The sequence below is a fragment of the Galeopterus variegatus genome, unplaced genomic scaffold, assembly GCF_000696425.1.
Source record: "Galeopterus variegatus unplaced genomic scaffold, G_variegatus-3.0.2 Scaffold4253, whole genome shotgun sequence".
Classification (NCBI taxonomy): Eukaryota; Metazoa; Chordata; class Mammalia; order Dermoptera; family Cynocephalidae; genus Galeopterus; species Galeopterus variegatus.
Genome location: NW_007730364.1, coordinates 53,288 through 79,891, shown reverse-complemented (window position 1 = coordinate 79,891; position 26,604 = coordinate 53,288). Strand labels below are relative to the sequence as shown.

The 26,604-nt window shown below is 54.0% G+C and overlaps 1 protein-coding gene and 1 long non-coding RNA gene across 14 annotated transcripts in view; both read left to right on the top strand.

Annotated features, from left to right (window-relative positions):
- The window catches only part of KIF1A (kinesin family member 1A), a 72,465-nt gene extending 67,853 nt beyond the window's left edge, over positions 1 to 4,612 (top strand). For all 13 annotated transcript variants that reach the window (XM_008587116.1, XM_008587115.1, XM_008587113.1 and 10 more), the window contains 6 exons: positions 80 to 157; positions 909 to 1,033; positions 2,213 to 2,371; positions 2,841 to 3,033; positions 3,977 to 4,095; positions 4,525 to 4,612. In XM_008587116.1, the coding sequence (XP_008585338.1) occupies positions 80 to 157; positions 909 to 1,033; positions 2,213 to 2,371; positions 2,841 to 3,033; positions 3,977 to 4,095; positions 4,525 to 4,567 (717 nt within the window). In that variant the 3' untranslated portion in view covers positions 4,568 to 4,612. The remainder of the gene's footprint in view (positions 1 to 79; positions 158 to 908; positions 1,034 to 2,212; positions 2,372 to 2,840; positions 3,034 to 3,976; positions 4,096 to 4,524) is intronic.
- Positions 4,613 to 7,781: 3,169 nt separating this feature from the next.
- LOC103602683 lies at positions 7,782 to 9,154 on the top strand. Its single transcript, XR_551547.1, has 2 exons — positions 7,782 to 7,865; positions 9,036 to 9,154. It is a non-coding gene; the product is annotated as an uncharacterized LOC103602683 (long non-coding RNA).
- The last annotated feature ends 17,450 nt before the right edge of the window (positions 9,155 to 26,604 follow it).

The following is a 26,604-nucleotide window of genomic DNA, read 5'->3' as shown; positions in this document are numbered from 1 at the left end:
GTGGGCAGCGGAGGCTGCAGACGGTGCCAGGCAAGCGGGTCCCGGGAGGCTCCGCCTGACAGTGCGCTTGTCCCCACAGTGCCTGCGCCTGCTCATGCACACCTTCAACCGCGAGTACACCCACAGCCATGTCTGCATCAGCGCCAGCGAGAGCAAGGTGGGTGGCCGGGGCTGTCAGGGCCATGGGGCTGCCATGGAAGACCCCTTACCCATTGGGAAATGGCAGTAGGGTTTTCTTAGGAGCGCACCCCTCACAGCCCAGAGTGACACCTGGTAGCCGAGTGGCTGGTTTCCCTGGGCCCGAGGCCCGTGAGCCTGGGCTTTGTTCGCCTGGTGTCTGCCAGGCCCTCGCAGCTCCCGCTGTCTTCCTGTCCCCAGCCCTGGCTGGCCTGGGCCTCGCCCGGTGCCTCTGTCCTGCTTGAGTCCCTTCCCGTGGCTGTCGTTCTTCCTCCCGGGGACCAATCCTCATCCTGCGGCCTCGTGCCCTCCTGAAGCTGAGTGGCTTTTGCACTGTCCTGCAGACTCCGTGGGCCGCCCTGCTCTGAGTCAGGCCAGAGCCTCCACGCTGGCCACGTCCTCCTCCTGCCTGGATGGAGCTGGCACGAGGCGGCCGCTCAGAGCTCACCCGCCCACCCCTCGAGGAAATGACAGGCCTGCCTCGAACCCCTCCTGACAGTGCAGAGCCCAAAATGTTGAGAGGGGCAGGCCAGGCTGGTGCAGGGTCTGGGACAGGGTCGGGGGTCTCAGGGAGCCACCTGTGAGCTGACGCTGGGAAGAGGGGTGGGGTGTCCTAAACAGAGGGTAAAATGTACAGAAGCAGCCACTGCAGGGCGTCCCCACCCATGGAAGCCTGGAGGCCGTCCCCCTTCCCTGGGTCTCCTGCAAAAGCCACCGTCTCTCTTCTGCAGCTCTCTGAGATGTCTGTCACCTTGCTGCGGGACCCATCCATGTCCCCTCTGGGGGCAGCCACGCTCACCCCCTCCTCCACCTGCCCCTCTCTGGTTGAAGGGCGGTACGGTGCCGCCGACCTGAGGTGAGTGAGCTCCAGCTCCCGGAGAATTTTCCAGCACCGGGAGCCCACTGATGACAATGGCTGCGATTTGGGGGCACAGAGCACAGAGCAACTGGGGCAGGATCGCTGAGTGTCTTGGGTGGCCGCACGCATTTAGGGCAGGGGCTGGCATGGCACGGCCCCGCCCTTGGCCCCCTCTTCCTGTGCCTTCTCCACCTGTCACAAGCGGTTTTCTGATAAAGCAGAAATGTAACCCCCCATGTGAATAAAACCAGAAACGGGTGAAAAACAAACAAACAAAACACCCAGAGAAGTTCTCATAGAAGACTCAGTAGGAAAAAAGTCTTCAAAACAGAACTTGGGGAGGTGTGAGGCCACTTGGCAGACAAGAATGTCACCGTCCTAAGGGCGGTGTTTGGAGGGAAGATGCCCACGTCGTCAGCAGCGCTTATGTCTGGGTATTGAGATTTCAGGTGATTTTTACTTGTTTTAAAATGCCTCCAGATTTCCAAATTTTCTTAAAAAGGAAAGAGGAAGGCATCAGCCCCTGGCCTCATCCTGAGACGGTCCCTTGGCTGCTGGGTCCAGCATGCCGTGCCTGCGGCTCCCTCCACTCCAGCGGTCCCTGACAATGTGTGTCACCCTCGGTTTAATTTTGGAGATGATGTTGTGTAAATGTCACCACAATTTTTTTTAAGTGAAAAAAAAATTACCAAAGATGCTTAAAAAAATATTCATTTTGGAGATGAAGAGATGCAGGATCTGCTTTGACAGGGGGAGGAGGTGGGGAGGCAGGAGAGCCCGTGGCAGAAGGGCGTGGAATCTCACACAGCCGGGCACTGACTGCGCTGGCCCGGCCTGCCTGGTCACCGTAGTTGTCCCCCGGCTCCTCACATCATGCCCAGCACGTCCTGGAATCAGGCAGACACTTGGCTGCCCTGGAGAGTGGGCCCCAGGAGCTCCCACTGTGGACACAGCCAGGCAGACCCCAAAGGCTGCCCCGTGGTGGCTCTGACAGGGATGAATTCCAGGCGGGTGGTCCTGGCCCAGCAGCCTCCCGGCAGGATTTCAGTGGCTTTGACAGCCAGGCAGACCCCAAAGGCTGCCCCGTGGTGGCTCTGACAGGGATGAATTCCAGGCGGTGGTCCTGGCCCAGCAGCCTCCCGGCAGGATTTCAGTGGCTTTTCTCTGCCTTGCCAGGACACCACAGCCATGCTCACGGCCAGCCAGCCCAGAGCCCGAGCCGGAGCTGCTGCTGGAAGTGGACTCCAAGAAGCCCCCCTCCCCTGCCCAGGTGACGGAGGCCGACAAGGAGCCCCAGCGCCTGCTAGTCCCTGACATCCAGGAGATTCGGGTCAGGTGTGTGGCGGCCTGCCCGAAACAGGAGTGTTTCTAGAGCACTGCCCAGCCAGCTCTGCACTGGCAGGAGACAGGCGGGCACCCCTGACCCACGTGCAGTGGCTGGGCATGAGCAGGAAGTGCAGGGTGAGTGGGTGGGTCAGAGCCAGAGCTCAGAGCTGGGAGCTTCATGGTGATGGGGCATGGTGGAACAGCTCTGGGCAGCTTCAGCTTTTCTGCTTGTTTGTTTCCCCATTTTACAACTGACCACTGAGGCCCAGAGATGGGTTGGTGGTTCTGATCTCCAGCCTCCTGGGGTAGGGTCCTGCCCACTGTCCCAGGATGCCTCGGCCCCCTTTCTGACCTCCGAGGTGGCTGGCACTGCTGCGGGCCTGGCGTGGGGTGGTGGGCAGTGGGCCACACGCTGGGTCCCACAGCCCCAGCTGACTGCCCAGGAGGGCCCCCGTGAGCAGGTGTCCCTGCCCCACAGCCCGATCGTCTCCAAGAAGGGGTACCTGCACTTCCTGGAGCCGCACACGGCAGGCTGGGCCAAGCGCTTCGTGGTGGTACGGCGCCCCTATGCCTACATGTACAACAACGACAGGGACTCTGTGGAGAGGTTTGTGCTCAACCTGTCCACGGCCCAGGTGGAGTACAGTGAGGACCAGCAGGCTATGCTCAAGGTACGGCCTGGCCTGGCTCAGGGCATGTGCACGGGAATTGGGGACAGGGCACGACGCGTCCCCAGTGGGGCCAGGGGAGGGCAGGAGCCAGCGTCCTCTGTGGTGGACCCTGCATGGGAGCGGGGAGGCCCGTCCACTCACTGCCCAGGCTGAGGCCCTCCTGTCCTGCCCCACAGAGGGCAGAGATGCAGGGGTTCGCTCTCACTGTCCCTCTGCTGTCCCTGTGGGGTCTCTCTGCTCGCCTGTGGGGCTCATAGTCTTGGTGACATCTAGCAGCAATGGGTGCTGTCATCTGTGGGTGGGGCAAGCGTTAACATGCTCCTATGCAATGTCCAGTGCCCAAGCGCCCTCCCGCTGGGGACACCTGAGGCGGGTGGTGGGAGCCCCGTAGGTTCCCCTGGCCCCTGGCTTTGTCCCCGCTCCTCTCTGAGCAAGCAGTGACCTGGGCGTGTGCCAGGAGCTCTGACATCCTTCCTGCTGGCTGAGGAGAGAAGGTTCCGCAGGCCATCTGGGAGGCAGCTACGGTGCCCTCTAACTTTTGATTCATTGTGGTGGGATGGGTGGCACGAGTTCAGCCTGGCACCCATGCCTGCCACACCAAGGGCAGGGACTTGGGAGAAGATGCTGGGATGAATGGGGCCCAGCCATGCAGCTTGGACAGGGTTCCAGGGAAGGGACCACACCCTGCAATGGGCAGACGCAGCTGTGGCATGCAGAGTAGTGGAGGGTAGCCCTGGGACAGGGTGTGCTGGCCGTGGAGGCTTCCAGAAGGGAATCATAGCCCTTTGTGGGCTCAGCACAGCCTTTCCCACTTGGCCGTCTGGTGTGGGGTCTTTCTGGCTTTCTTGTCCCTGAGGTTTTCCCAGTGGTGCCCCTGTCCCTCCTGCCCATGCTGGCCAGCTGGGGAGGCCTTGTGCCTTCTCACCGGCAGCCTCCTCTGCAGACGCCCAACACGTTTGCCGTGTGCACGGCGCACCGTGGCATCCTGCTGCAGGCGAGCAGCGACAAGGACATGCACGACTGGCTGTACGCCTTCAACCCCCTCCTGGCCGGGACCATCCGGTAGGCGCTGGGCGGTCTGCGCATGGGGAGGGGCACTGCTGAGGACGGCGGGGCTCGTTTTCGAGTCCTTGCTGCTCGTGAAGTGATAAATCCCCGCCCGAGGAGGTTCCCATAATGTGCGTCCTCTCCGGGGCGGGCCTGACCTCGCCAAGACCAGTGCCCGCAGCAGGCCCGGGGAGGACAGGCTCCCCCCCCACGGAGGCTCGGACAGGGGCCGGGGAGGGGACTTGAGGAGGGCCCAGTGGCTCCCACCGAGCCACGGAGACAGGCAGCGAGGTTCAGCCTCTGCTCCGGGTGGTGAGGGGGCGGAGGCAGCAGGCGCCGGGGCACGGGGCGGGCTGCGGGGGCCGCCTGCCTGCGAGGGCCTGGAGGATGTGGCTGGAGCTGGTTCCCGGCCCTGACCGCTCCTGTCTCCCGACCCTCTTGCAGGTCCAAGCTCTCCAGGAGGAGGTCTGCCCAGATGCGGGTGTGAGCCGGAGCCCTCCCGTGACAGCCCCCGCCCTCGTCCTCCACCGCCCAGCCCTTCCCCACCAGACAGCCAACGACTGAATCCCCTGCTCTGGGGACACTCGTGTGGGGCCCACCCCCCCCCACCGGGGGCCTCGCCACAGGACTGCTGTGCTGCCTGCTGAGGCTGCGCATGTTGTTTCTTCTTTCAAAACGTGCTCTGGGTGGAAAGAGTGGGGAAGGGCCGGGAACAGCAGAGGGCACAGGCCTTTGGGCATCGCTGTGGTTCTAATATTTTTTTAAGCATAGACAGACTTATAATTAATATACATTAGTTAGTGACATTGAAATGGCCCACTCAGAAATTAACTATAAGACTGTGTCCTATTTATAAGTATTTATTTCTAATGCCTCCACGTAGACCTGTGAGATTCAGATGGACTCCCCCACCCCCGCTGCTGTGTGTTCCCACGTGCGTCTCCCAGGCCTGTTAGGGACGGATGGGTGGGAGCAGTCACCTTGGAAGACCATGCAAGGTGGTGTCCGGGTGAACCAGGGCACACCTGTGGTTGGCACCAGGGGCACACCTGCCCTGGCAGGCCCCCGTCCCAGGGTTTGTGTGGGTGGATGGGGTCTCCTGATGCCTGAAGTCCGAGGAGCGTGGAAGGTGGTGTGTGCTGCTCCTGGTGGAGGCGGGATCCATGTCCCACCTGGGCAGCCACCTGAGCTATGACCGTGAGGGCAGTGCTGACAGCTTCTCCTCCAGACAGGGTGTGGGATGAGGAGCACCTGGGATGCGGCCCACAGACGCCTGGGCCGCTGGGGGCTGTCCTGAGTGGGGACTGAGAGGGAGCAGGGTCGGGGTCCCAACTCAGCCTTACAGACCCGCTCCCCTTTGCTGTGTGTTGTGTCCAGGCCAGCGGGGGCAGGGGACTGGTTTAGGGACGCTGTGGAATGGCAGGGAGGGCCAGCATTCAGGGTGTTGGTCCAGGTATCGAGGGGCCCCGGTGCAGCCCCTGCGGCCGTGGTGAGAAAGGCAGTGAGCTTCAGGCAGCTGCTGGGAAGGAGTTCTGTGGCTGATGGGTTTCCTCCAGGGACTTTCCTCTCTTTGTCCCCAGGGCGGAGAGTGTCTGTAAGTCCCAGTGGGAAAGTCCCCGGGTGAGGTGTGTCGGGGTCAGGCAGGTGCGTCAGCAGCGCGCAGCCACTGTCACAGGGGCGCTCTTTCCTTCTGCATCTGGGCTGTGCCCCTTGCTCTTGTTTTGACCACTCATTGTCATTTCCATGTCATCGCCTTGTAGACCCCAGTGACTGAGGGCTGCCCAGGATGGGACAGGGTCAGCCCCGGGCTGAGAGTGTGGTCGTATGTCCTGTCCAGGTCAAAAGCCCATTGGAGAGGGTTGGCCGGTTGGCTGAGTTGGTTAGAGCTTGGTGTTATCACACCAAGGTCAAGGGTTCAGATCCCTGTACAGGCCAGCTGCCAAAACAGCAAGAAAAGCCTACTGGAGGAACCATGGGGCCTGCGGTCTCAGGGGCCCCCGTTCCCACATCTGCAGCCCCCTCAGTGCCTCTACAGCTCAAGGCAAAACAGCAACCAAACAGCAAGACCCCCGTCCCAGCCGTGGCCCACCAAGAGCAGGTTGCGTTTGGGCTGGGCCCTCCCAGCACCTTCCTCCACCTTTGCCAGCTCCTGCCACTTGGTTGGGATGCGTGCTCTCCCGATTCCAGTCCCCGAGGCGCAAGTGCTCTCAGTGTCTCCTCTGGGGGAAGAAACGCGGATGTGAGGTCCTCGCTCCGGGAGTCAGGGCGAGCCTCTGCTTCCCGTACCTTGTGGGAAGCTGCAGCTTGAGGTTTTCCTTTGGAAAAGCTGTTCAGGCCCCTCGACTTTCGCCTCAGACAGCAGGGGGCAGGGTGAATGGGCGGGAGCCAGGTGGCACAGCACGGCTGGGGTTGAGGCTGAGTCCCTGTCGCAGCTGGGCTCAGGTGCCTGTGCCGGTGGCCGCCCCGCCCGCAGTGGGTGCAGCACCTGTCGGTAGGAGCCGGTTGTAGGCACGGGACTCAGTGGCTTTCTCTGATCTCCCAGATGAGGATTCATGCCCCAGACTGAAATTAGACCTTGTCCAGAAACCAGGTGGCCTGTGTGCCCCATTGTAGATGGTGTCCAGAGGAAGTGGGCTGGGACGCACGGGGGAGGTGATGGGACCGTGTCCTGAGATGGAACTGCTGGGGCGGGAGGAGGAGTGGATGGAGCGAGTGGCCCGGGGACGAGTCGGCTTCCCAAGGCTCTGCCTTCCCAGGCGGTCAGGAGGAGGCGCAGCGCGTCAGGTCAGCCAGCCTGAACGGCTGAGGCCCCCAGCCCAGTGCGCAGGTGTCTCAGGCCAGCCAACCTGCAGAGCACCTGCAGCTGGGGCGGAGGGAAGGGATAGAGCCCGGAGTCACCCCCACTCAGAAGCCTCCTCTCCACGGAGTTCCCAAGTCAGGGTCCACAGGGTCCAGAAGCCCAGAGCTGACAGAGTGATCTATCTGAGGCAGGAGACCTGGTTTCTTGACGCTTGACGCCTGCCCTGCCCGAAACTGCCTGCATATTCTATGAGCTGACGACAATTCATTTAACCCCCTGGGACTTGGTTTCCTCATCTGTGACATGGAGGGCTGGTCTGGGGGGTCCTCACATCGTGTGGTGCAGAGAGGAAAGCCAGGTGTAGTTGTGGCTGTTGTTTCCTGCTAAGTGCAGAAGGAAGGAAAAGATCCAGAAAGCCGCTGCTCTCAAATGGTTTTGTTTCCGTGTTTGGTGCTGCACAGTCTGTAGCCTCATTTTGGTTTAGGGGTGGCCTTCCTCCCCCTGGGGAGGGTGAGCTCCTTCCATGCCCAGGACAGGGAATGCTGGCCTCCGGCTGAGGGGGCTGGTGCCCAGGGGGCCTGAGTCCAGGGCCCCCCACTCTGAGAGATCCCTGAGATGCCAATGTTTCATCCACGGGCCACACACACACACACACACACACACACCCAGGTCAGTCCTGGTCCCTGGACCCCCATGGGCACCTCGGGCTCCCTGAGGGTGGCTGCTGTTACAGGCGTGAGCAGGGTCATGGAGCTGGTCCTCTGCCAGCTCCACCTGCAGTGGGGCCTGGAAGGCAAGCTCCTTTCTCCCTGGGGCCGGGCCGCGCAGTCCCCTGGGGTGGATGGAGGCTGTGGCCGGCCTGTGCTCCCTGCAGCTAGTCCGTCCCCTGAGTTCTCCCTGTGGCTTGGAGGCTGCATCCCTGGCTTGTACATACATGATTGCTGTGGACACACCCCGGACCCTGTGTCATAACCACCACCCTGACATGCCCCATTGTAGATGGTGTCCAGAGGAAGTGGGCTGGGACGCACGGGGGAGGTGATGGGACAGTGTCCTGAGATGGAACTGCTGGGGCGGGAGGAGGAGTGGATGGAGCGGGAGGAGGAGTGGCCCCGGGGACGAGTCGGCTTCCCAAGGCTCTGCCTTCCCAGGCGGTCAGGAGGAGGCGCAGCGCGTCAGGTCAGCCAGCCTGAACGGCTGAGGCCCCCAGCCCAGTGCGCAGGTGTCTCAGGCCAGCCAACCTGCAGAGCACCTGCAGCTGGGGCGGAGGGAAGGGATAGAGCCTGGAGTCACCCCCACTCAGAAGCCTCCTCTCCACGGAGTTCCCAAGTCAGGGTCCACAGGGTCCAGAAGCCCAGAGCTGACAGATTGATCTGTCTGAGGCAGGAGACCTGGTTTCTTGACGCCTGCCCTGCCCGAAACTGCCTGCGTATTCTATGAACTGACGACAATTCATTTAACCCCCTGGGACTTGGTTTCCTCATCTGTGACATGGAGGGCTGGTCTGGGGGGTCCTCACATCGTGTGGTGCGGAGAGGAAAGCCAGGTGTAGGTGTGGCTGTTGTTTCCTGCTAAGTGCAGAAGGAAGGAAAAGATCCAGAAAGCCGCTGCTCTCAAATGGTTTTGTTTCCGTGTTTGATGCTGCACAGTCTGTGGCCTCATTTTGGTTTAGGGGTGGCCTTCCTCCCCCTGGGGACATGCCCAGGACAGGGAATGCTGGCCTCCGGGTGAGGGGGCTGGTGCCCAGGGGGCCTGAGTCCAGGGCCCCCCACTCTGAGAGATCCCTGAGATGCCAACGTTTCATCCACGGGCCACACACACACACACACACACACCCAGGTCAGTCCTGGTCCCTGGACCCCCATGGGCACCTTGGGCTCCCTGAGGGTGGCTGCTGTTACAGGCGTGAGCAGGGTCATGGAGCTGGTCCTCTGCCAGCTCCACCTGCAGTGGGGCCTGGAAGGCGAGCTCCTTTCTCCCTGGGGCCGGGCCGCGCAGTCCCCTGAGATGGATGGAGGGTGTGACCGGCCTGTGCTCCCTGCAGCTAGTCCGTCCCCTGAGTTCTCCCTGTGGCTTGGAGGCCGTGTCCCTGGCTTGTACATACATGATTGCTGTGGACACACCCCGGACCCTGTGTCATAACCACCACCCTGACGTAACGCCCCCGGTCCCCTGATGTCTTACACCCGAGTGTTAGCTATAGGCTCCTGTACTGTTCGTGTGCACTTAAGGCTCTGTCCAATTAAGAAATAAACGTGGCTCTTATGCAGCACACTCCATGGGTCTCGGCTGTGGCTTTATTTGCATGTTAGGCCTGTTGGGTGGGACCCGAATGGTCCCAGCACAGTCCAGAGACTAAGTACCCTGCCCCCCAGTGGTGAGGTGGGGAGGGGGCTGGTTTCTCTGGGCTGGGGAGGGGGAGGGGGAGAGAGCTCCGAGGGGCAAGTGGTTCAAGGGGGTGTTGGTCTGGGGCACCCACTCAGCATCTAGCTTCCCTCAGCACCTAGCTGCGCCTGTCTGACCCAGCCCCAGGTGCCTCACTGGGGACGCTGCACCTGCCCCCAGGCTGCCTTTGGGGTCTGGTGCGAGGTCGTTGCACACACGAGGGCCTGGGGCTTGCCCGAGGCCATGGTGGGAGTTTGGGGGCAGTGTTGCACTGATGGCTGATGAAGGGATGGGTCGGCAGCCTGTGCACTTCAAGGGGGCTCTGGGCAGGCCCCCAGTCCTCAGGACCCCCCAGGCCCTCCTGAAGTGGGCCATTTTATGGCTGGCAGGTGACAGCTAGCCACCCCCAGGACAACCAGAGTGCAGGAATCAGACTGTGCTGGCTGAGAAGCCCTGGGAGGACATGGCCTTCTAGCCAGATGTGGTGCCAATCTTCTGGCTGCAGGTGGGACTACAGCAACCTCTGCACCAGCTGTGGGAGGGGTGGGGTCCCTCAGATCTGGAGCTCAGTCCTTCATGGGTTCTGGGTGCCCAAGTCGTGGAGTGGGGAGCCTGGCAAGCTCCAAGTTGTGGCTGCTGGAAAGAGGAGAAGGCAGCAGGGGTGGGGGCCAACTTGCTTCCCTCTTCCTGAGCCATGGACAGGACCACCAGCCAGTGGTAGTCATCTGATAAGGTGGGGAGTCTGGCTGGATCCTGCCCAGGTGCCCCCAAAGCCCGGTTCAGCTCCCCAGGGACACAACACGGCCCAGTGGACACATGAGCCTCGGGACAGCCACACTGTGGCTCAGGCCCATCCCAGGCTGGGCAGGGCAGGTTCTAAGGTCCCTGGGTGTTCAGAGCACAGGCTGGGTGGGATAGATTAGGGCCAGTGAGCCTTGGTCCAGGGTTCTGGAGCCATCTCGGGACCTCACTGCTCAGGCGGGAGATAGGGAGCCTCCCAGGCGCTGGCCTCAGAGACGCCTGCTCACAGAGGACATGGGACGGGACCTGGACTGGGTGAGGCTTTGGGGCAGGGAGGTCAAGAGGGGCCAGAAACCGAGCTGGGAGCAGAAGGGAAGCAGGTGCGTCCCAGGCCAGCCCTCCCTGGGTACTGGGCTGGGGGTGTCACTAGCAGCTTCCTCAGGGGACACAGCTCTGGCCCTTGCCTTGAGCTGCCTGGAAGTGGGTGGATTTTGACCCCAAGCCTGGTATTTCCAGGGTCTTCTGCCCTTTCAATATTCTGGAGGCTGTGAAAGCTTTAGTGCAGACCCCCCCAAGGGCACAGGAAGGGTCACCTCCAGTGCAGGAGTGACAGTGGCCACCCCCTCTTTAAGAAGTGAGTCTGCTCCCTAGAGCCAGCCATATACCAGCTCTGACCAGATGGGGCAGAGATCTGCAGGCAGCAACGGGGCCTGGATGGCTCCCGGGCCTGGGGGGACCACCTGCCAAAGGAAGAGCATCCCTGTCAGGAGGGTGGACAAGGCCCCACAGGGCACAGGTCAGCACTGCCCGGGGACAGAAGTAGTCCCAGGCCTTGGGGTCTGGCCACACTGATGGTGCGGGCACCAGCCACCAGAGCCCACGCTTCTGGTTCTACTCCCTGGTCCTCCAGAACCTTCTGAGGATACTTGTCTTCCCTGGGGGCTCAAGGGCAAGGCCAGGTGGAGCCGGAGCGAGAGATGGTGACAGGTTTCTCCTTCAAACTGGAATGCACGCTCACTTCTTAATTTTATTATTTTCATTTATTAAAAACAAAACAAACCTTATCCTGCGCTTAGTCTGTGTCAGGCCCCGTCCTAAGCCTTTTGCAAATGCGAACGGCTCACCACACCCACAGGGATGTGCGATGACCGCGCAGGTGCAGGTGCTGGCCTGATGCACCCCTCGGTCCTTATTCTAGAAGGCACTGCAGTCGGTGCTTCAAAACGCTCATGGAAAGATTCGATATTCTAAATTCTATTTTTCTGTGAATTTTCTGAAGTACCCTCATACAGTAATTCATTGTAGAGACATTAGAAAATGCAATGAATAAAAAGAGGCTTTTTCTGTATTTTTTATTTTGAAATAATGGTAGATTCACAGGAAGTTGTGAAAAACAGCACAGAGAGGAACTGCGCACCCTCCTCCCAGTTGGTGAAAAGTTCTGAGTCTGTAATCTCAGGACCTGGAAGACCGCAACCCTGCAGGCTGCGACTCCCGGGGTGAGGGGTCCGCGCGGGTTGGCCAGGCCCGTGCCAGCTCTGACCCAGCCCCTGCCCCAGTCCAGGCTGGAACACGCTGCCAACTAGTACTCCGAGCTCATGCCTGCAGCAGAGTCCCTAGTGACAGGTGACAAATGGTACCTCGTTATATTTCAATTTTCCTTTGTTCCGTTGAGTTGCTGGATTTTTTCCTTGTGTTTATTTCCTTCATAACTTGCCTGTGTCTTGCCAAGTGTTCTTCCTAATCCGAAGCCAGTCACACATACATTATTCCGTTGTCATGTTTTAGTTTAATTTTGTAATTTGTCTTCCAGTTTTTGTTATATTTTGTTTTGCTTTATAAAATTATATTTAATGTTTTTAGAGTCAAGTCTATCAGTCTTTTTTCAAAGTTTCTAACCTTGGAAATTGTGCAGAAGAGCTGAGCACGGCAGGCTCGGGCCTGCTGTCCACAAAAGGCCCGTGCAAGGTGGGTCCTCAGGTGGCGACTGGGAGCGTGGCCCTCATGCCACTGTCGGACGATGACAAGCGTGTGCTGTGCAGGGACTGTGCAGAGACAGTGTTCATGAAGCGCTCCTCTCCCCTGCCCAGTACGGCATGCCGGTGTGTCTAGGCTGGGCCTGCCCACACAGCCAGCCTCCGGTGAAAACCGTGGGGCTGCATCTCCAACCAGCTCCCTGGTACGTGACACTTGCCAGTGCGCTGCTGCTGGAATGAAGCTCGTCCCCTGCCTGCAGGGCGGAAGTTGAAGCCTGCACCGCGGTTCCTCCACACCAGCCCCTGTGCCCTCCTGTCTGCACATTTTGCATAAAGTCCTTTGCTCTTATAAATTTCAGCTACGAGCACAACCCCATGCTGGGTCCTGTACATCCTCCTGGTGAGCTTCTGAACCTGGGGGTGTTTTGAGGACTTCACCATACAGGGATCCACTTAGAAGTTCCCTTCATTTGTTTCTTTTTTTCTTTTCTTTGTGACCAGTAAGGGGATCGCAACCCTTGGCATGGTGTTGCCCGCACCGTGCTCAGCCAGTGAGCGCACCGGCCATTCCTATATAGGATCAGAACCCACGGCCTCAGCACTCCCAGCATCGCACTCTCCCGAGTGAGCCACGGGGCCGGCCCCTCCCCCTTCATTTGTTTCTAATAGTGATCTCATTTATGAAATCGAGTCATTAACCTGGCACATGCAGGTGAAGTGAATTGGTGTGACAAGTTTGTATATTTTATTTTTTTTTCAAATCATTTCAGCAACACTTATTGAATGAGCCAATCTTTTCCATGTTTGGAGGTGGCATTTTATTGCATGCTGAGTAAGTCAGATGTAAGTAGGTCTGTTTCTGAGCTTTCTGTTCGGCGTTGTGTGCCGCTCTGGTCACGGAGCCCCTCTTTGGGTCCCTGTAAACTGAAGAGCGTGTTGACGTTTGATAGCACCTCCTGCCTTTCCCTTTCCGAGCTTGTCCTGGCTACTTTGACTCACTAACATTTTCTGAAGGAACTCTACATACATGTTTTCAGACTGTCGGGGATTTAAACTAGAAATTGACAATAGAAAGACATTTGGAAATTCTACAGACATTTGTGAATTAAATAATACACTACTAAATAACTCATGGGTTAAGGAAAAAGCTACAAGAGGAATCAGAAGATAACTTGAGTTGAATGAAAATTCAAATAAAGCATATTTTCTGGGAAGCAGCTAAATCAATGCTTAGAGGGACTTTATAGCACCAGATGCTTATATCAGACAAGAAGAAAGGTCTGAAATCAATAATGCAATCTTCCTCTGAAAAACTAACAAAAGGGAGCAAATTAAATCCAAAGCAAGCAGGAGGAAAGAAATAATAAAGAGCAGAAATCAATAAAATTTAAAACAAACTAAAAAACCAGTAGAGAAAAATCAATTAAAAGTTGATTCTTTGAAATGATTAATAAAGTTGATAAGTGTCTAGTTAAAGTGATTGAGGAAAAGACATTATACAGACTAGCAATGTGAGGTCAGAGGAAACATCGTGCAGGTTCTACAGACAATAAAAAAAATTAAAGGGACAAACACCAACAAGGTTATGCCCAGAAATTGGACAATTTCAATAAAATGAATGAATTCCTTAAAAGGTACAAACTACCAAAGTTCCCTCAAGATAGATAACCTGACTATTCCTATGTCTATTAAAGAAATTGAAGTTGTAGTTTTAAAATTTCAATAAAAGAAAACCTCTAGGCCCGGATGGCCGAACTAGTGAATTCTACTAAACTCTCAAGGAAAAAAAAAAAATACCAGTGTTACACAAACTCTCCCAGAAAATAAAGGAGAGGCAAATACTCTATAGCTTGTTTTAACTTGAGGTCAGCATTACCCTGGTACCAAAACCAGACAAAGACACCGCAGGCAATTGAAACTACAGACCCACATCCTTCGTCAACACAGAAGCGGATATCCTCAAACTGAATCCACCCATATGAAAAGACGATAATACATCGTGACCAAGGAGGCTTATCCAGGGCAATACAAGGTTGGTTTCAAAAAGTGATTAATGAAATTCACCATATTAACAAAAGAACCAAATTAAAACCATATTTTTATCTCTATAGATGCAGAAAAAGCATTTGACACAACCCAACATTCGACGTTAATCAAAACTTGGCATAGAAGGTAACTTCCTTAACCTGATAAAGGGTGTCTGGAAGAAACCAACAGTTAACACCGAACTTAATTGCAAACAATAAATAAATAAATAAATGCTAAACCCTTAACGCTGGAAACAAGACAAGGCAGTCCTTTATTGTCATTCCTACTCGACGTCGTACTGGAGGTCCTGACTAGTGCAACAGGGCGAGGTACAGAAATAAAAGACATACAGATCCGAATGGGATAAAGAAAGGTGTCTCCATTCCCAGGTGACACAATTATATATGTAGAAAATCCCAAAGAATCTACAAAAAAACTACTAGAATTAATACCTGAAGGGCCAGCCCGTGGCTCACTTGGGAGAGTGCATGCAACAGGGCGAGGTACAGAAATAAAAGACATACAGATCCGAATGGGATAAAGAAAGGTGTCTCCATTCCCAGGTGACACAATTATATATGTAGAAAATCCCAAAGAATCTACAAAAAAACTACTAGAATTAATACCTGAGTGTAGCAAGTTTGCACAATACAAGATCACTAAGCAAACACTAATTTTATTTCTATATACTAGCAATAAACAGTTGGAAATTTGAATTTAAGAAACAATGCCATTTATAATAGCACTGAAAATATAAACTCAAGTAGGTAAAAGTCTAACAAAATATATGCAAAATCTGTATGCTGAAAACTAGAAAACATTGAGAGAAATCGAAGAAAACAGATAAAATGAATATATGATGTTCAAGATTGGAAGATTCAATATTGTTAAGATATTATCTCTTACCGAATTTGTCTATAAATTCAACCTCAATTCAAATTCAACACAATCTCAATCAAAATTCCTTGTAGATAACAACCAGATGATTCTACACGATATGTTAAAAGGGAAAAGGACTAGAATAGCTAAAAACGGTTTAACACAGGAGAATCAAGTACAAGAGTCACACTACCTGTATTAGTCTGTTTCTTTTGCTTGTAACAAAATACTCGAAACTGGGTTATTTATAAAGAAAATGAAATTCATTGCTTACAGTTTCTGAGGCTGGGAAGTCCAAAGTCCATCTGGTGGTGGTGACCGTGACCCAGGGGTCTCACATTGCAAGATGGTGGAAGCAGAGAGAACAGAGAGAGAGAGACAGACTCTCCTCTTCTTTTAAAGCCCTCAGAACCACGCCCCTGACCACCGTTTTTAATCCATTCACTACTGCACAGTCCTATAATCCAGTCACCTCGTCAAGGCCCCACCTTCCAATTACCATAATAGGATCTCCCACCCTCTTCACGGTCTCAGTGGGGGCCAAGTTTCTCATACATAAAACTTGGGGAACACATTCAAGCTTTGATGAATTTTGGGGGACATAATTCAATCCACCACATTATTTTTCTTTTTTGGGGGGCTGTCCAGTACAAGGGTACAAACCCTGGACCTTGGTGTTATAACACTGAGCTCTAACCAACTGAGAAACTGGCCAGGCCCCAATCTTATTTTTCTTTAAAAAAAAATACATTTTCTAGTTCTGTCTATTGAAGGGCCTAGAACCAACAAACAGCTCAGTAACAAGGAAACATCTGCGGAACCCAGATCGCATCGCCTAAGCATAATCTCCCACCAAAACTTATAAAAATTGCTGATTCCAGAATGGGAACAAGAGCTGTACACGATTATCATGAAAATCTTTTCATACTGGAACATTATCAGACTTCAAGGGTTATGGCAAAAAAGAACCCAGGATTCAACTTCAAGAGGCTCTCATTAGCCCAAGGGGACAATTTTCCCATCAGTAAGGCTAATAAATGTGACCACTGAAACACAGGTAATATGATTAAATCCATCAGTTTACAGTGACACTAAAAAATAGTTCACTGGTGGCCATAGGATGCAACCTGTTATTTTGGAAGTGAGTAAATCAAGAAAAAGAACCAAGCATTATCTGATCTCCCCATAGAAACTGTACCTTAGGGTGGCCAGGTAATTGATGAGGGAAATTTTCTCTTTATAGAAGCATTGCTCCTAGTCAAGGAAGAGATCAGAAGGTCCTGGAACCCTGTCACTGCGCGATCCCTAGAGAATGAATGAGTGGATGTGAGCAGCAAGCACTGGTGGGGGCCGACGTCACACGAACAAGACAACTGAACAGATCCATCTTCTATGGAACTGCACAGCCCACCTAGGTGGTGTTTAAAAAAACTGGAGCCAAAGCTGATCATGTGTCCAGATCCAACTGTAAGAAATACAAGGGAGGGACAATGACAAAGGGACCCCACAGAGACAGCAGCATTACAGTCCAGACTGGAACACTGCACATGAGGATGACCTCTGTTCTCCACAAATGAATTATAAGGTGGGAGGGTGAGAAGCAATAGACGAAAAGAAATTTAAGAGACCTTTTGTGGATCTTGATTCTTTTTAAAGTTAAAAACATTAGGTGATTACCTTCAACATGTAAGGAGCTTGGAAGTCATGATGCCATAGTTACCACAAGAAAAAGTTGAACAAACTGAAAATCAGTGCGTTTTCTCGCACCCATCAGAGCTTTGAGGTCACAGTGCAGACCGCCACCTCCAAATCTGGAGAGACAAGTGCAGCGTCACAGCTGAGACCTGCTCCCTGGAGGCAGAAGCTGCTGGAGTCAGGCACTGGCAGGAGCACTTCTGGGGCAGTTCTGATGATTGCTGGAGGCTGACTGTGGACGAGCTGGCGACTGAGATAGTCCTGGGGTCCCAGGCTTGGGGGGACCCTCACAGTTTCATGGGTTTGTCACCACAAACCCCACCAAGATCATGGTGAAGAGCAAATAAGAGTCCCCACGTGCTTCTGGCAGGGGAAGGAAGGGTAATCATTTTGAAATATGCCCAGAGCTTTCTCCATAACAACGGACTCTGCGGTTAGGGTAGGAGAACAAACTAGGAGTAGAGGGGAACGTCCCCTCTCTAGAGAACATCGACCAAAACCCTGTAGCTGACATCATACTTAAGGACAGGAAACCGGGCAGTTCTTCCCTTAGACTGAGAACAAGGCAAGGATGTCTCCTCTCACCACTCCTGTTCCACGTTCTACCGGGAATTGTACGTGCAATAAGACAAGAAAAGGAAATAAGAGGTATACAGATGGGAAGGCAAGACATAAACTGTCTTCGTTTGCAGATGATATGATTTTCTATGTAGGAAATGCCAAAGAATTGAAGAAAAAGTCTCCCAGAACTAGTAAGTGATTATAGCAAGGTCACAGGATATAGTTAATACACAAAAGTCAATTGTTATCCTATAAACCAGCAATAAACAACTGGAATTTGACATAAAAAAATACCATTTATTGTAGCATCAAAAAAGAAAAAGAGAGAGAGAGAGAATAAGTAGGTATAAATCAAACAAAATATGTACAGGATCTGTATGTAGAAAACAACAAAATTCTGACAGAAGGAATCAAAGATCTAAATAAACGGAGCGTCATTGTGTGTTCACAGATTGGAAGACTTGTTAAGAGGTCATTTTTTCCTACTTGTAGCTATACATTTAATGCATTCGCAGTCAAAATCCCAGCAAACTAATCAGATATTGACAAACTGATTCTGAAATTTACATGAAAAGAGAAGACCTCGAGCAGCCAACAGGATACTGAAGAGGAAAGCTGGAGGACTCAGCCCGCCCGGCTTCCAGACTTAGCATCAGCTTCAATAATCAGGACAGTACGGGGCTGGCCGGTTAGCTCAGTGGGTTAGGGCGCAATGTTATCACACCAAGGTCTGAGGGTCTGGATCCCTGTACGTGCCAAAAACCAAACAAACAAAAAACCTGGAAATAATCAGGATAGTGTGGCATTGGCAAAAAAACCAGACATGTGGGTCAGTGGGACAGAATAACAGAGCGCCCAGAAATAGACCCACACAAATAATCAACTAATGTTTGGCAAAGGAGCAAAGTTATTCAATGGAGAAAGGACAGTCTTTGCAACAAACGGTGCCCGAACAACTGGATGTCTGTGTGCAAAAAACAAAAACAAAACAAAACTGAAGACTCTGCTCACAGACCTTATACCTTTTGCAAAAGTGAAGTCAAAATGGATCTCAGTGTAAAATGCAAAACTATAAAACTTTTAGAAGAAAACATCGGAGAAGATCTAGGTGACCTTGGGTTTGGCTATGAATTTTTAAATACAACCCAAAAAGCACTATTCATAAAAGAGAAAATTGATGAGATGACTTTATCAAAATTAAAATTGCTCTACCAAAGACACTCTTAAAAGAATGTTAAGGAAGCCACAGAGTGGTAGAAAATATTTGTAAAATGCATATCTGGTAGAGGACTAGCATCCAAAATACAAGTGTGTGAAAACTTCTTAAAACTCAGCAATAAGAGAACAAAGAGCCCAATTGTATTAGTCCGTTTCTGTTGCTTATGACGAAATACCTGGAACGGGGTAATTTATAAAGAAAGTGAAATTTATTCCTTACAGTTTCTGAGGCTGAGAAGTTCAAAGTCCTTCTGGTGGAGGCGACAGTGACCCAGGGGTCTCACATTGCAAGAGGGTGGAAGCAGAGAGAACAGAGAGAGAGAGAGAGAGACAGACAGACAGACAGACTCTCAAAGCCCTCGGAACCACACCCCTGACCACCACTTTTGATCCATTCACCACTGCAGGGTCCTACAATCCAATCACCTCTTCAAGGCTCCACCTTTCAATGACCATAACAAGATTCCCATTAACAGTCACAGTGGGGGCTAAGTTTCTAATGCATAAAACTTGGGGGACACAATTCAAGCTTCAGTGAGTTTTGGGGGGACATAATTCAACCCACTCCACCAATTAAAAAAATAGGTAAAAAATATAAACAGACATCTTACCTATGAAGATATACAGATCGTAACCTGCAGCCAAGTATGGCTGCTGTCTTTGCTAGAGACAAAGGACTCAAGAGTCCGAGGTTGACGTAAGGTGTGGAGGCTTCATTAGCAGGCCTGGGAGACAGTCGGACTGTAAACCATGTCAAAGTCTCCGGAGCCCGAGCAAAGGGTTTTAAAGGGAAAAGTGTGGGAAACAGGGGGAGGTTGCTCCCAGCGAGGGGCTGCCGTCCGTGAGCGGTCTTGCAGACCCCAGGCTTCCGTTGTCTCGTGGTTGCTTCTGTAACTCTTCAGCTCCTCCTTGGCACGTGGGCGCTAACTGGCTCCCACAAGCTGGGTGTCCTCTTGTTCCCAGGCAGCTGTGACTCCGAAGGAAGAATGGTTAGTTCTGCCAGTTCCTGACCAGCTCTTGCTGTCTCACTTCCCCAAGTGCTAAGTTCTGCTGCACTCTCTCATGAGCCATGCTGCAAGCCAGTTATAAAAATTACAAAAAATACTTTTTTTATGCCTAGCATTTTTATTCCACAAAGTGGCTTTTCTAGAGCTAATTCTGTGGTAGGCTCTGGCAAGGTGACAAAAAAGCACATGAAAAGGTGCTGCACATCATATGTTAGCAGGGAATTGCACATTAAAGTAATGAGATACCACTACACACACACTAGAGTGGCGAAAGTCCAGGAAGCTGGTGCCACCAAGCCGTGTGGGCCCACAGCAACTCTTGGTCACGCGTTCTGGTGGGAGCACAGAATGACACAGCCACTTTGGAAGACAGTGGGACACCTTCTTACACAACTAAACACAGTCTTACCACAGGACCCAGCATCACAGTCCTAGGTATTTAATCAACAGATTTTAAAACTCCCAGGGCACGGTCCAGGAGGCGGGTTGGGGTGAGGAGGGGTCAGGCAGCTGGGGGTGGAGGAGGGGGCTCTGAGCAGGGGGCACCAGAGAGTCTTTGCAGGGTGTCAGGGAGAGTGGGGTGGGATAGAGGGCTGGGGGTGGGGGTGGCGGGGAGGGCTCAGAGTCCAAGGTCTGTGGAGAGTGGCAGAGCAGCAGGCAGGACCTGGGAGCAGGAGGCAGTGAAGGTCAGCTGCAGGTGGCGATGGTGACCCCAGTGGGTGGGTGGGTGTGGCTGGGTCCGGGTCTGGCTGCACCCCCTCCCCTGCCCTTGCAGTCCTCAGCAAGTGTGGCTGGACGGGCTGGGACAGGACGGAGGGGGCAATGGCCTGAGATCCGTGAGAGCTGCCCAAGTAGTCCCTTAAACAAATTTCAGACAGTGGACAGTGGAGCCTACAGAGCCTGGAACTGCAGTGGGGGTGCGCCCAGGTAACCACAGGACGGATCCCACCTGCCCGCTCATTGGCCAAGACTGCATGGAGTCTGGGGGTGCAGGACATGGATGGGGAGGGGCAGATAGTGCCTCCTGAGGGCCAAGGGCAGGGGTGGGGTGGCGGGGAGGGCTCAGAGCTCCTGTTCGGACCCCCCAGTACTGGCCCTGATTGCTACAGACCTGGAGCAAGCCACTCTGCTGCTCCGAGCCTCACTTTCTACCTTCAAAACGGGCAGGTCAGATTGTCACAGGGCTGCTGGGGGGTTGCAGAGAAAGTTCCAGCACTGTGCCTGCAGGCCTCACAGAGGGCAGGCCCCTCACTGCGCCCTGAACTCTGCCCCCATGTCCTGTAGCCAGACTACCATTCCCTAGGCACCCCCATTCCCAAGCAGGGTCTCCTTCTTCCCTCAGCTGTTGCCTGGAGACCAGGATGCCCCCTGCATCCATCCACAGTGCCTCCTGAGCAGGGACCTCATCCTGTAGCCCACCCTGAGGGGGATCCCCCAGGAGAAGCAGGCACTGCCCTCCAAGGCCTTCCTCAGCTCCCACCAAACATCACTGAGACCCCTGTACTATGGTGCCCTCCCTAAGCAGCCCCCAGGATGGGTGGGTGCCCTGTGTTCAGTGTCAGTCCTTCCTGCCCTGCTCTGTGCACAGGGGTGCTGAGGGCTGGGTCCCAGGACAAAGTCACTCCACTGCAACCTCCAGGGGAAGAGGGGGCCTGGGCCAGGGGCTGGCAGCAGATGGTGAGAAGGGGGGCTGTAGAAACACGGAGGAGGGGAGACCCCAGAACTCTAGGAGTGATGAGGTTTGGGGAGGCTCAGAGGGGGTGAGGGAGGCCTCCAGGTGTCTGGCCTGGATGCCTGGACAGCAGTCCTCCCACCCTGGAGCCACGGGACATTAGAGGGGACATTGTAGGGGCTAGTGGTGGAACAGGGGGAGACGCATGGGAGCCGCATTCAGTTTGGGCTGCGCAGAGTTTGGGGCTCCCTCAGGGTACCTGTGGCATGTCTCTCAGGGTAACATGAGGCAGCTGGGCCAGGTGGCCGCGGTGCAGAGGAGGACGGTGCGGTCATGCACACTGCCCGAGGGAGGTGGGAGGAAGGGTCTCCTGAACAGCCGAGGGGGGTTGGCCAGAGGGCAGGGGCAGGAGCCAGCAGGACCCAGCGGGGCGTGGTGCGCAGACCCTGACCCGGGCCAGGACATAAACAGTGAAGAGGATCCTAGTGCCTGCGGGGCGGGATCTTCAGCGGCCTGGACGTGCGCAGCTTCTAACCCCATTTCCCTAGTCCCCCGGCCCCGGGCCCCTGCAGCTCTACCCAGTCATCCACCGCCTTCCTGGGGATGCCACTGGAGGCTGCTGTGCAGCCCACCTGGATCTCCTCAGAGGCAAAGCCCCTGTGGATCCCATCACATGGTGGGCGTGGGGTGGGGTGGGGTCCTCCCCAGCGGGGTCTCAGGGTCCCCCGCCCTCCCTGCTGCCATCCTGCCTCAACACTAACAAGGAAGGCAGACAAAGCCACCCCACTTAGGCTCAGGTCCCAGGAACCGCCTCCCCAGCTAAACAGCTTCCAGCTGGGCCATCTCCCCAGGGCTCTGGCTCCAGGACCCCAGCCCCCAGTCAAAGGCAGCGTTTGTCCTAGTTGGGTCGCCACTCCCACTTGAGGAAGCTAGGGCCAACTGTGTTCCCAGTCGGGGGTCAGGCCCTGTACCTGTGATCCCAGCTCTGGGCCAGGAGCAGCTCAGGGCTGCCTGGGCTTTGGTTTCTTCCCCTTGAAGGGTAGGGTCGATGCTCAGGAGCCCCCTGGGTGGACCATTCGTCCTCCTGTCCATCCTTAGCATCTTCTACGTGTCTCTTCAGCTGGTGGGGACCGTCCTCCACTGAAGGTGGGCACCCCGTCCCTTCCCTTTCACCAGCCCCAAACCCTGTTCCCAGCAGCATCTCGGGCGACCTGGCCACAGGGCAGCCCCAGGCCAGGTCCTGCATGAGGGGGGTGACCAGGGAAGGGCCAGGCCGGAGTCAGAGCTGGGGAAGGATGCTCCGGGCTGGGGGCTGTCAGGACCCCAGCGCACAGGAGGGGCTGTCAGCTGCCTGGGAGGTGGGCGGGCTGGGAGGAGGGCACGCCCGCTCATCAGAGGTGAGAGGCTCCCCTGTGACCCACCACAGGTGCTCAGGGTCTTCATCCCCCAACCCATGCTGCTCCACTGTGAGCCTGAGTGAGTTTCATCAGGTGCAAGTGACACTCCCAGGGCTGCTGCTGTCCCTAAGCTCCAAGTTTTGACAGGAGCGAAGGATGTGGTGGACAGAAAGGATCATGCACACTGCAGCTGTCACAGAAGCCATGTCGGAAGGGTGATGGCCTGGAGCACGCAGTGCACCCTCCTGACCCTTTGTCACTTAATCCAGAGGTGCACAGATACCTTCTCAACTCAGAGTTTTCTCCATTAAACTCAGTCGAAACTGCGAGGCCTTGCTGTCACATCTCTAAGCTCTGACGTCGACTTTCTCAACTCAGACAGTGTCCTTGTCACCCAAGTACACCAGCAGTAACCCAGGAGAGGCCCAGAGTCCCAGCCTCTAGTCACCTCAGAAGTGTGTCCTGCCGAGCCAGGACCCGACACGGCCCCCTGCACCAGCATCTCTTCACCCCTCCTGTGGAGCGGCGCCACCCCGCACCAGGGTTTGTTGGTTTTCCTCATGAGCCTGACATTCCAGGGGTCAGCCCAGCATCCTTGGAGCGTGTCCGTGCCCTGGCTGTGCCCGGCCTCCGCGGGGGCGTCCCACCCTGTCCTTCAGCACCCTGCATGCCTCGGGGTGCAGTAGGGTGGCTGGGGGCTCCGTGGCTGTGAGTCACACCCATGCAGCAGGAAGGCCTCAGTGCTGTGGGGCATGCTGTGGGCAGCTCCGGCAGGAGCACATCCCGTTGTGCCATGGTCAGGGCAGTTAGGAAAGTGACAGTCAGAGGCCCCTCGGTAAAGGGACATTTCCCCTCCACCATCGATGAGTGACCTCTGGGCCATGGGTTGATGAGTGTGACGTCCCGGTCCCCCAGCACCCTTCATTCAGGCTTTAGCACTGCGACAATCCTGCCAGAGCCCATGGTGGCAGCGCGGGTGGGGAGGCTGCATTTTCCACATGTCCCGTTTCCTCTGAGCTGACCTGTGCCATCCTCCTGCACAGCAGAGCTCCTCGCAAACTCCCCTTGTGCCCTCGTGCCCCCGCCCCTCCTTCTGAGTATTATTGAGGACTCATGGTTTGTAAAATGTCACCGTTACACCCCTGTCCTGTCCCTGGACAGTGGGGCCTGTCAGCCGGGTTCCGTGTCCTGTGGTGTCACCCTAGTCTGTGCGACGTTCTTGTTTCCCGGCACCAAACAAGGTCCAGGCTCACCTTGTCCTGCCCTGGACCAGGAACCAGCCCTTTGTCCAAGGGGCTGTGGTCCCTCCCAGAGGGGCTTGGGATCGAGAAACTGAAATCGTGGCTGCTAGGCTGCCCTTGACCTTTCAGAGGACAGGACCAGGCCTACATTTAATCCTCAGCTTTTATTAACATTTCAATTCAAGCTCAAATTTATCACTCATCAACTTCTTTGATTCCAACCTTGTATAGTTTTTCTCGGTTCGTAATACACTAGCATACGAACATGTTTGCTTTATCATTAACCTGCGAGCACCTAAAGTTGTTTCAAAACGCTTAGTAACGTCTCCACTAACGCTCAGCACGTTCGGTGAAGACTCCGGTTTTCAGAACGAATCTCACGGGGACGGAGTCGGAGACCTGAGCTCAGACTTGCTTGAAACAGCTCTTCTCTGCTTGGCTTTGTGTCCACGGTGGGTGTGCAGTTGGCACCACTGGTGTCCGTTCCTATTCAACTTGAGGCTTTGCTTTTGTCTTTTCCTTTATTTCTTTTCGTCCTCCGAGATCAGCGCTCCACGCAGAGGTGCACTCGGAGCAGACCTGACCCTCCCCCTGCCCTGCCCCATTCCCACTCACCCTCATAGCAGGGTGACCCTTTATCATCCAGACAGGGACCTTCCCGAGCCTGCTAGGGGCACTGACAATAAGCACGAGGCGTGTGATGTCCGCGAGACCGTGCGGGAGAAAGCCCGGTCCTCATGTGCCCACAGAGAAACGGACTTCACAGCAGGACACGGACCAAAACGCCCTTATGAGAGCTCCAGAAACCAGTGGCCTGCTGCAGCACCCAGGTGCGCACAGCCTACGAAGGCCGCGCTGAGCTGGGCAGGAAGAGCCTCTTCCCTTCCCCCTCGGTGGCCACTCCCCCAAGCTGGCACAGCGCCGCTCAGCGCGTGGGCTCTCCCTCGGGGTGGGGGGATGTGGGAGAGAAGGTTGCAATAGGCACCCAACGTTCCAGCTTTTCAAGGGCTGCTCCAGGGACTGCTCTTGTCTCTGCTGACCCTGCGAGCATGGCTGGAAGCCTGCGGGCTGCTGAAAGCAAGGGAGAGCTGGGGCCGCTTGCTGCTGCTGCTCCAGAGGGCCTGCAGCGCAGCAGCAGACACCAGAGGGAGCAAGGGCTCCTGAGCTCCTGCAGGAGAAACTGCAGGCCTCTTGCTGGGAAGGTCCATGCGCAGGCCCTGAGAAGCCGCACCCACCAAAAAAGGTTCCAGGGGGCCCCAGTATCTCTAACTGGGCTGACGGGTGAAGGTCTTCTCCTGTACGAAGCCAGTCCATAAAGACTGCGAGAGGAGGTTGTTTTTCAAGTGCATAAAACTCAGCAAAAACTTAAAAAATAAATCACAAAGTACATGAAGAAACAAGGAAACATGGTGCAGTCAAAGACACAAGATCCGCATAGCATTGCAGCTGTTTGCCCGACACCTCCAATGTCTGCCTGTGCTGCACTCCCCGAGGCTGCGCACACAGTGTGCAAAAAAGCCACATGTTCTTTTCGTTTGTTTAGCAACCTGGGAGACAAGAATTGGAATCTTAATATAGTTTTAATGTACATCTTACTGTGAGTGGTTTTGAGCACATTTTAATATATTTGAGGGCCACGGGTATTGTACGTGTCTTTCTCTGAGGTTTCTGTTTGTGCTTTGCTCTATTTTTGCCCATGTTTTTAATATATTTTTAACAAGTTTTTATTATTATTTTATTTATTTATTTATTTATTTATTTATTTATTTATTTATTTATTTATTTATTTATTACATTACGGTGTTTCCTCTTCGTCTGTGATAAGGAATGCAATTTTTTTCCCTAGCTTGCCTTTGGTCTTTTGACTTTATTATGGTGTTTTTACCATATACACAAATTATGATGATGTAGTTAAATGTGTTGATTTTTAAAACGTGCCTCTGGATTTTGTGTCATGATTGGAAAGCTCTTCCCTATTCCCCAATTTAAAAACAACTTCACCCGTGTTTCAAGTTTCCACACTTGGGTCTCCGATCCATTTTGATCTGGTATGAGGGATGGATCCATCTTTTCCCAAATGGCTGTCACCTTGTGCCAGCACCACTTACTGAAACATCCGTCTTTCACCCCGTGATGGGAGGTGCCCCCTTCATCAGACACTAAGTGTCCTACGTGCAGGGCCTGGCTATGGAATGTCTCTTTTGTTCACTCTCCAGTACCCCCTTCTGTGCTGTGGAAGCTCCTGAGTTACGCTGGACGGTCTCATGGGACAATCCCACCTTATTGCTTGTTTTATGTAGAGTTGTTTTTTTTTTTTCAAAAAAACCCTTTTCCTGCTCATTTGTTTTTTCGTATTAATCTTAGAATCTAGTGTCTAGCTTTAAAAAAAAAATCCTGACATTTTACTGGGATCATGTATCATTTATCTATTAACTTGGGGAGAACTGACACCTTTAGGACGTTGGGGTATTTTATCCAAGAGCTAGGGATGTCTTTCCATCCTTTCAAGTCTGTTGCTGTGTCTTTTGAGAACGCTTTTTAGTTTTTATTGGACAGGCTTTGCATAGTCCTTGTGAAGTCATTTATAGGCCTACTACAGTTTGGCTGTTATCGTTGTTTCTTTGTTTATTGTTTGTTAGATGAAGCCTACTGTGTTTTGACTGTTAATTTTATATTCTGCTACCCTACCGAGTTGTCTTATAGTTTGTTTTAGATTTTGCATTAATTCTGTTTTTTCCAGTATTACCGACTATGATCTGCCATATCACCTGCAAATAGATTGATGTGTTTTCTTCTTTTCCATTCACGTGCCTCGAACTGTTTCCTGCTGTCTGGTTACGCTGACTGTCAACATGGTCGGAGCTGTTGCTTTCTTTCTGACTTAGCAGGAACAACCGGGGTCTTTTCCCGTTAAGTGACATGCT